Genomic DNA, 11,215 nt, shown 5'->3' on the forward strand with positions numbered 1-11,215 from the left:
AACTAATTTATATTTATAATTATTAATTATATACCTATAAATTCTATAATATAAATAAAGTTTAATTAAACGCCGCTTATTACATTCCTCTTATAAAATTTATTTAATATACTTAGTATTCTTATTATAATTTTACTCTTAATTTTAATAATATTTATTATTATAAATATATTACTATTAGTATTTTTAAAAGGTAGGTCTATAGTTTATTCTTATTTAAGGAAAGACTTTTAATAGTATTTAGCGGCCCCCCTATTACTTTTATTAAATTTACAGAAGGTTCGGTTCGCTTTAAACCTTTAAGTAATATCTTTTAAGTCTTCTATATATTAATTATAAATTTTAAGTATATAAATTGAAATTAATTAACTATATATAGCATTAGATATAGAAGTATATAATTAGGCGAATTGGAATTCGTCCTCCTATATTAAACCTTCTATTTTCATAAGGTTCTCCTTAAAAACCGGAAAGAAATTAATAAAACTTTAATTCTTAGGTTAGTAAATAATTCGTAAGCGAATTAATATAAATTACTTCTCATTTTTATTACCGAAAATTAATTCTAAATAATTAAAATAATTAATAGGATAGTAAGAATTATTAGTATAACTATAGTATTAAAAAGCCTCTACTTTAATTATTTTATTGCTAGGGAGTATATTAAATAATATTAATTATTCTAATTTATTATTAAAGATTATTCTAATTACTCTCTTTTCTTTATATATAAAGTATAGTTATATTAGGAATAGGGAGAAGGTCGAAGTAGATCTGTCCTATTTCAATTATTGGATATTCTTACGTTTAGTATTAGGAGTAGCAATAAGGGCGGTTTCTTAAGTAGTACTAATTGCGATATTAGGGGTAATAGTAATTATATAAATAATTATTTAAATTAGCATTTAGGGGTTACTCTATACTCTTTAGGTTGTAAGCGAAATATTAATGGTAGTTTTAATAGCGTTAGCGAATACTATACTTATAAAAATACTTTTAATAAAATTATTTTTCTTTTTTTTATTTATTAGGCTTTAGCCTATTGTACTTCTTTTTTTGCGTTCGATATAGCGTACTACTATCCTTACTATTATAGTAGCAATATATTTTAATTTATTAGTTCTATTAGAATAATAAAACCTAATATAACGGAAATAGTATAATTTATATAGGTATTAATTGTATAGTTTAATTAAGGTTTTATAAAGGAAGAAAAATCTATTTAAAATACGGATCTACTAGCGTAAAGGTTTTTATCGGGGCTGCGCGCTTTATGCTATTATAATTAATAATAGTTCTAGTTTTAGAGATTAGAGTCTATAACCCGGGCGCTAGCCCTATAATAAATTAGTAAAACTCTAATACTTTTAATACTAGAGTAGAACTAATTAGTATTCTAGTAATATTTAAAATAAAAGATTTAATATATATTTTAATTATAAATTATAATAATAAAATTTATAGATTATATATTTATTCTAATAAAGTTATTACTATTTTTCTTTAATTAATTATCTTATCTTTTTTAATAATTTAAAACCCAAATTCTATAATTAAATTAATAAGAATTCGTATAAGGTAAAGATACTATTTTCTTATTTATTTATTATTATATAATATATACACAGTTTAAATAGTTCCTAAATATTAATTTTTAAAAATTAGTATTTTTAATATACTAAAGTTTAATATTAGTCTAGTATTAATATTAAAGTTTAGTATTTTAGTACTACTAATTAATATTATACTAATTCCTAACTCTGCCTACAAATCGTTAAATCCTTATACTTTAAATATATTCCAATTCGGTAGAATGCCTATTTAATATTCATTTTATCGAATAAATTTATTTATTTAATATATATTCTTATTTTATTTATTAAGAAATAGTAAAGGTTATTTATATTTCTCTAATTGAATATTGAATTTCTAGTAATTTATATAGAATCTGAATTAATATATCCTATAAATTAAAAATTCACGTTAATAAACCCCTTCTAAAGGATTTTAAAAATTAATTACTAATATTCCTCTACTTTTTCGAATATTATTTTTTTATAATAAATTATATCCTATATCGTTTAAACCTTAATCCTATTCGAATAGGATTTAATAGTTTATTATATTTTTATATTATAGTCCAATATTGAAATCGAATTGATTAAATATATGAATGAAATATAGTTCCCCTGGGCAGGGTTAAAGTTTAGGGAGACCGAGAGGCGCTTTATAAAAAAAAAAAAAAAAAGACTAAAGGTTGAACTAAATAGGTAACCCTTTAAAAAGGTTAATATTAATGATAATTATAGAGTTATAAATTTAAATAGTTAATTGAATAGGTAATTGAATTCTCTCCCCTATATTACTAACTTTAAAGAAAAAAAATTTAGAAGATCCCCTTAAAGGTAATCTTCTAGAGATTTTTAACTGTTAAGAATTTGGAAGGTAAGGTACTTAGAGGATAACCTATTTTTTTTCTTATTTATAGGGTATTTAATATTGGATGTTAAATAAATATTGGAAATTTTAGTCTAATTTAATATAATTTTTATATTTGTTTTTCGACTTAATATTTAATATCGAAGGACGTAGATTCTTAATATAGTAAGGAGTTATAATAAGGAATTTATTCGGAATAGAACCTTATAGTGGCGGAAGTAGGTAAAGAAGTTGCTTAGCAATTTAAAATACGAATTTCTCCTAATTATTATAATAACTTTATTACTAGATTATAAAATATTTAAGTACTATATAAATACCTTATATTTTATAAGTATTTCCCTCCCCAAAATCTGATATAATTATAAAAAGAAAAGGTCGGGGTTACCTTTATATAGGTCGAAAATCAATTCCTAATTAGAGAATACTATTATAGCGGGAATATAAAGAGGGTTTCTAATTTAGAAGGGGGTATTTAGCCTAGAATAGAAAATTAAACTTATTTAGTAAATTAGGCTAAATGAAAGGTTTAGCTTAAATAAAAAATAAGAATTTTTAATTAATTAAAATAGGTTTATAGGGGGTAAAAATTAAAAATAACTATAATAACCGCTATTCTTACTAGATTATAGTAGGAGGGTAATTTCCCTTACTAAAGGTAATTATTTAGGTATTTATAGGTTAAGGACTTCGATTTCGAAATTTAAATAAAGGTATTCCTAAAGAGAATATGAAATTTTTCGTACGATTAAAAAAAGGTAATTACTAATAGGATTGAATTAATAGTTATAAGAAAGTAAATATAAGAATTATTAAACTACTAGCTTAATTAAATAATAAAAGAGTTCGCTGTATTAGTTTCTATAGGTATTTGGAACCCTAAGAAAGAGTAACCGCTATTAGGAAGAAAAAAAAAAAAAAAAAAAAAAAAAAAAAAAAAAAAAACCTTTGAAGGTTTCGGAAGGAACTATTACCCCCAACTAATTAGGATCTCTATTCAATAAGCCTAAATTGAGTATCTAATTTAAATAATGTTAATTAGCCTAAATAACCGCCCGGTTTTCCCGCTATAATAGGTATATCCAACTTTAATTCTAACCTTTAATAAACTCTATTCCTCCTCCGTTTAATTTATAACCTTCGTAGATTAATTTAACTAGGGCTATTCGAAAAAGTTCTTAATAGCGGTCGGGTATATATAATAAATAGAGATATTATTAGGAATATAATAATTTATTCGTACTTTAATAATCGGATTCCTTACCTATTTTAATTAGAATTATATAGTTCGTTAATAACTATTAATTTCTAGGAATTAAATTTAAGGCTTATATTTACAATTATTACGGTTATTAAATATATATTTAATTATAATTCGTTTTTAATATTCTAAATTTATATATTTCTAATTGGAATTATTCTTATTCTAATCGTTTCCCTCCTAATAGGTTTCCTCCTCCTCGTTTATATTACTATTATCTTTAACCGTAAAGTTATAACGGTTAGTATTTTGTTATAGAATTGTTATTTTAAGTAAAGGGGGCGTATAATTTATCGAAGCCGCCGCGACCTTCCTCCTCGATATTACCGGTATCCTCTTCCTTATAATAGGTTTCCCCCTCCTACTTCCTCTTTTAACCCTACTTAAATAGAATATATAAAGGGGTATATTTAGGCTTAAATAATACTATCCCTATTATAATTTTACCCCCGGATAGTAATATTATATAAGGGGGCGTAGGGTTGAATACTTTAAGAGGATTGTAATTTTAGAGAAACCTAATAAATTTATTTAAATAATTTAAATAATTTCTATTAATAGCTTAACGAACGGTTCTTATAGGTTTAGGAATAGGCTTATTACTAGCGGTAATTTTAATTATATTTAAGGAGGCGTTTATAATTTTAATTAAATTATTAAGAAAGGTCGTTGTATTCTATTAATTCCTAATTGCGGGGATTTTAGCTATTTAGTTACGAAAGTTTGCGAGGATTCGGTCGGTAATAGCCCTAACCCTAACTATAATTGTAGGGATTCTAATTATTTTATTGCGAAAATTTATAAAGATTCGGTCGGTAATAGCCTTAATTTTAATTATTTCCTTATTAAAGGTTTAGGGTATTTCGGAAGTTCTAATTATTGTACTTTATTGCTAGGGGCAGGGAAGTTAGTTACTAAATATTTTAAAGTAATAGGAATTATTAGAAGGGGATAGTATTATTAATATTTTTCTTTATATAAGGAAAAGTAAATTGAAGGTTAGTATTATATTCGGTTAAAATTTTAATTATAGGGGACGGTAAATTATAGGTTTAAAACTGGTTTAAATTTTTCTAAATATTAAATAGGTAGGAGAAATTGTATTAATATTAAATAAATTAATAAATAGAAGTACTAGGTAAATACGAGCGATTAAATTATAGATTTTAGGTTCCTTTTTAAAATTTAATATTTAAATTTTAATTTAGCGAAGGTAAGTAAATTAATTAAAAATCTTATAAATTTAGTATACGAATTAGCACTATATAGAAAGGAGATTGTTAATTTTAGATTTATAGTAACTATTTTATAAAGGACGTTTTAATAGTTTTCCCCGCTATTTTCTATTATTTCGCTATCCTTCTCCTCTTTATTTATATCTTCGCACTCCTAGTTTTAATTTTATTTAAACGGAGTATAGGGAGGAAGGTACATTAGTAAAACTACTTCCAGAAATATTTTAATAGTGATTTTGCCCTTTATTGGATGGGTCGTATATAGTGGTGGCGTATTATTATAATAATATTAAAACGAAACGCGGTTTTTTAAAATTTGATTTATAATATAATAGTAGATTATTTTAATTAAAGTATTATTAGCGCCGGTAAGAGTATTATAAAAATCTAATTTGCGAGGGTGTAAATTTAATTACCTTCTAGGTTATTTATATCGAATATTGTAAAGAGGTACCTCTATTAGTAGGGAGTACTGCCTATTTAGTTATTTCGTTTTTAGCAGTAATTTCTCCGAGGATTAGGGATTTAATTACCGTATTTTAATATTAGAGGTCGGGTGAGTAGATATTACGTAGGTAGCTAGGTATTGTAGGGGGTATTTAATATATATATGAAAAGTATATTAGTAGGTGTCCGAATAGATATATTCGGTGTGTTTATACTATAGCGGGAAAATTACTAATGTATTAAGCTTTGTTGGGGGGTTTAATATTTGTAATTTAACTATTTTTATTATAAGATTTAGTACTATTAATTGAGGGAGACCTTTAATTAGTTAGTTGAAAGTACGTTATAAATAATTATTGAAATATTCTAATATTTAGTATTTCTTTAAATATTTTTTTTTTTTTTTTTTTTTTTTTTTTTTATCTCTTTATATATTAAAGCGGAAAACCCGGGCTTTAAATAAATATTAGCTAGTAAACAATACGTATAAAGAAAATAAGAATTATTTTTTAAATATTAATTGTTTATTAAATATTAATTGTTTTATAAGCCCCTAGAAGTTAAAAGTATAGGGTATAACCTTCTATATTCTAGTAGTCTTTAATAGTAGCCTAGACTTTTTATAGGGAATTAATACTAAGGTGAAAGCTAGTATTTAAATTTGGAAGGACTTCCGGCTTCCGGAATAGACGTAACTTTATAAAAAATTAGTTACGAACGGGAATTGAATAAAGGTTATAAGTAAAAATAAAAATAAAGAATTACTTTATTAACTACTTAACTACTAAGCTAATTTATTATTTCTAAAAAAAAGGCTAGTTCTTTCTGTTTATAAAGGTCTTGGGGCGCCGGGGGGGGGGGGGGGGGGGGGGGGGGGGGGGTGGGGGTGGAGGAAGGAAGGTAGGATTTTGAGATTTTAAGAAATTTCGAAATTCGGACCCGATTTGAAATTACTATATTATAGTGCTTACCCCCTATAAAAAATATATATTGTTTTTTAAATATTAATTATAGTTATTATCCAATAACTATAATATATATTTAGAAATAGATTTTTCTACTACGGTAGCGAGAAGAATTAAAACGAATATCCAATTAATTAGGCTAGTAGCTTAATAATTCTCATCGATACATTTCTTTCTTAAAATCGCTAATTCAATTCCAAATAGTAGCTTTTTTTCCATTATACGAAGAATCTCGTACGGAAGTGAAAGTATAAATACCCTTATCCGGAACCCCCCCCCCCCCTTCCCCGAGGCCCAATTATAGAAAAAAAAAAAAAAAAAAAAAAATAAGACAAAAACTCTAAAACCCTTATAATACCCCTTTCAGAAGGTCATTATAAGGGTCTTTAGCTTTTACTATTTTACACCCAAATCCGACCAATCAAAAGCCTCCCTTAATTAATAGTACTAAATCTTACAATAAGGCTAGGCTAATTATTTATTCTAAAATTTAGAATTACCTTTATAACCCCCTCTTAAACTTTAACATTCTTTTTATATTTCTACTATAGTATATTAGGTATAATATATATAAATTTACGTACAATTATTATAAGAAAAGAGAAAATTGTAATTAACCTTATCGTATAGACGATTTTATAAACATTCTTATTATTCAAAATTCTAATTTATTTTCCTTATTTACTAGGTATAAATATTAAATAAATTATTAAATAACTTTACTACTTATATTTATAGTAATTTCTTTAAGGGCTAACGTTATTAGGGGTTTACAATTGTAATTTCTATAGTAATAGCTCTACACCTCTAATAAAAACCTTAAAAATAAATATTAAATATTAGTAAAAAGATATTATTAAATATCTTATAATAGAAGACTTACCTAAAGCAAATATAATTTAAATTTTAGAAATATTTAAGTAATCTCCTATTCCTCTAAAAGTAAATAGGTTTCTAACGATTGTATTAAAGTAAATATTAAAGTAAAAAAAAGAATTATTCCAATTATAAATCGTTAATTAAACGGGCTTAATATTTAGTTACAATTATATATAAATAGGATAGAAGAGAAGCAAGGAGCGAATTATTATAAGTAATAAGAGAAAATTATAGTTACTTTTAATTAAATATATTTATATTGAATTTTAATTTTATTTACTAAGTAATAAGCCCTTTTCTTAACTTTATAATTCATTTTTATCCTTACTCCCTCCTATTTTAAAATCCTCCGGAAATACCTTTATCTACTCCAACGGCGAAATATTAATAATAATTTCCCTAACGCTAGGAAACTTCGTATAAAGAGGCAGTATATCTACTTTTATAAAATTCCTATACCGATACGGTTTTATAGGATTGGGAAGGTTAGGTATATTAGAACGAACTAGGGAAGAAGACGAAATTAGTATACTATAGCCTTTAAGCGAAGAAGGACGATATTAAATATACTACAATAAGGACGGTAAATTAGGTTATTAAATAAATTTTTAAGAATATTATTTATTTAATTAATATAAATATTGAAATCAATACCCTATTTATATTAATTAATAGTTATCTCGTTAATAACTACATTTTATTAGCGAAGTGGAGGAGGTAGATTAATAGTAACTTGCCTTATATAGCGAGTATTCGTTCTTTCCGTAGGTATTAGATCTTTATTTTAGTAGAAGAGTCTATAAATATATATACTTATTAGTAAAGAAGTATAATCTCTTTACAATTTCTAATGTAGAAGTATAAATATAATAATTAAAGTACTTATATAAGAAGAATAAAAGGCGTTATTAATCCTAAAAGGTTAAAAGTTTTATAAAAGTTAATGAGGAATTACAATCTAAGATTTAATTTCACCTTCTAGGTTACTATATTTAGAGATTAAATAAAAAGTGTAATAAAATAATTAACCTATTTATATATATTTAAACAGTATATATATTATTCTTTTAAAAAGTAAAAAAATAATAATAAATTTATTAGATATATTTAACTTTATAAGTTAAAGCTAATAGGAATTGCGTATTTAACTCTTCTAATAATATACGTATACCTTAATAGAGCTTAGCGCACGTATACTATAAAACCTCGTACAATTAGCCTACCTATACACCTCTTCCCTTTTATTTTTAATTTTAATATTATATTAAATTATATTATAACTTCCTTAAATTAACTTACTCTTATAATTATATACGCCCTTATACTTATTATACCGTACCCAGTCTAGGTATTTAGACTACTATACCCGGGCTACCCCGTAGCCTATACTTTAACTTTCTCCTAACATATCCTTTCTATATAGACGGCTAGCTAGAAGCCTTCCTCCTTCCTACAATATCTTCCTTTACTTTATTTTATTTACTATTATAAATAATAATCACCCCCTATATTAGAAATATACTAAAAGATGAACTCTTCTTAGTATTATAAACGGTTTTTTAGAATAGTAAAAAAAATTAAAAAAGAAATTATAAAGAAAAATAAAATATTAATTAGTACTAATTAATAAGAGTACTAGGATTAGTATTAAGAATACGAGAATTAATACTAAAGATCCTAAATTAGTACTAAGATTACTTAATACTACTATAATCTCCCTATATAAGTATAAATATTTTATTAATTTATATATTACTAATAAATTTATTATAGTACATTTTATAATAATAGGATAAAGATACTTCTTTTTAAGTATTTCATATTTAATTATTATTACAGGGATAAATAATATAGTTAGTCACATAGTAAGGACTATTACTTCCAAATACTATAATAACTAGAAGTAATTCGTAGTATAGAAAGTAAAAGAGAAGACGTTTTAAGAAGGAGGGAAGGCTTCCAGCTAGCTATTTACATAGAAAGGATATGCTATAAGAGAGCCAAAGTACGAACTACTTAGTAGCCCGGGCACAGCAATTTAGGAGCCCAGCAAACTGGGCATAGTAAGGAAGCCTCTATAGGCTATAGCAGCCCGGCTAATTTAAACTATTACAATTAATAAAGGCTATAATACGAGAAAGATACTTCTTAAATATTTTATAGGTAATTATTTAGTAAAGAAAATATATAGATTTAGCGCTATTATTAAAGGGTTAACTCTCGGTAGTATATTTAATATTATTTAATTAATATTAAAATCTTTTATAGTAATTAAAAGTATTAATATTATAACTATCGGTATTTACTTATATAAAATACTTAGAATATTATTTATATAATCTATAAAGACTATTAACTATCTAAATACTAACTTCTATCTAAATAAATCTTATTTTAATCTATTACTATAGGACGCAAGTACAAGAGAATAAAGAAATATTTATAGGTAGAAGATAAGGCTATATTCGGAGCCGCTGTATTACTATAGAAAAAACCCAATTTTAGTAACTATAAGGTACAGTTTTACAATTATACTTTTTATATTCGGCTAGATTTTAGTAAAAATTTGCAAATCGCTACAACCACCTACACTTACCCCAAATCCTATATTTAACTAATAAAAAGGCTAGAATCCTTACCGTAATATACTAAATTTCTAACAGTTTTAAAGGACCCCGACCCCATATTTAAAACTATATCGAAGGCCCCTCAGCGTTTTTATACTCTATAAATATAGCACCCTAATCTCTTACAACCTAAGACTAACGAACACAAAATAATAGGGAGTATTTTAGAAAAGCTTTACCGTTATATTACTATATAAAGAGTATAACTGCGGGCTATATATAATAATACAATATTATCCCTAAAATTATAAAGCGATTCCGAATATAACCTAATTTATTAATTATACTAAAGAAGTACAAAATTAATTCAACACTAAAATTACTAAATTATTTACTATAGTACAATCAAGCCCGTAATTACTATTCTATCTTACAATAAATTCAATATAAATAAATTTATTTAAAAGAAGATTCCGACTATAAGGGATCCATTAAAGGGATTAATATATAGCAGATTTATTATTAAAGTAATATATTCATTTTAATAAACTATAGTTAATTATAACCTAATACTTATATTAATATATAGTATTACTAAATAAAAATTTCTAAATATTAATAATACTTAATTAAAGAAGTAAAACGGATTCTATTACAATTATCGTACACATACTTTCCACTATATTAGGCTATAACAAACCGAATCCGGCTCGCTACAACCCAATATACATAAACCTAAGGGTAATAGATTCGTCACCCAATAAAAGTAGAATTAATAAATAAAGAAATATTCAAACTATTCCATATCGTCGATTAGCGGAAAATTTTTTTTTTTTTTTTTTGTAAATATATAATTCTATATTATCTCTACGGTATATATCAATATACTATTTATTATAAAGTTAAATCCCCTATAATAGCTATATAGTAATATATTCTAATATCTACTAGTAAATAAATATCGTCCTATCATTTACCTCTATAAAGGATAGGTTTAACCTAGCGGTCATTAAATAAAGCTGTACGTATATACCTACTTAATCGTATACAACCCTCTAACCTTTATATTTTTCCCTCCTTCTTTCTTTAATTTTAATTTTATATTTAATTTATATTACGATCTTCCTTAAATTAATTTACTCTTATAATTTTATATACCCTTACAATTATAAATTTAATATTTATTATTAAAAAATTATTTACTTTTTTTTAAATTAATTATTTTATATCTCTTTCAATAAACTAAATTAAAATATCCTACAACTAAAACTATAAATAAAGAAAACTCTCTACGAAGTAAAAGTATTGTCTTATTACTTATATATTACATATAATATTTATATACTAGAATAATTCCAAAAAAACTATCTCAAATTTTATTTTTATACAAAAGCATTAAAGCGTTATCGGTAATACCAGAAC

At 24.3% G+C, this 11,215-nt stretch overlaps 1 protein-coding gene across 1 annotated transcript; it reads right to left on the reverse strand.

Annotated features, from left to right (window-relative positions):
- Nucleotides 1-4,262: 4,262 nt before the first annotated feature.
- B0T23DRAFT_328183 (uncharacterized protein) lies at nucleotides 4,263-4,547 on the reverse strand (the record flags this gene model as incomplete). Its single annotated transcript, XM_062835667.1, has 2 exons — nucleotides 4,263-4,376; nucleotides 4,455-4,547. Coding segments are annotated over 2 exons (207 nt in total), but the record flags the coding sequence as incomplete, so codon positions are not given.
- Nucleotides 4,548-11,215: the final 6,668 nt, after the last annotated feature.

Source organism: Neurospora hispaniola (genome assembly GCF_033458365.1).
Source record: "Neurospora hispaniola strain FGSC 10403 chromosome Unknown B0T23scaffold_15, whole genome shotgun sequence".
Classification (NCBI taxonomy): domain Eukaryota; kingdom Fungi; phylum Ascomycota; class Sordariomycetes; order Sordariales; family Sordariaceae; genus Neurospora; species Neurospora hispaniola.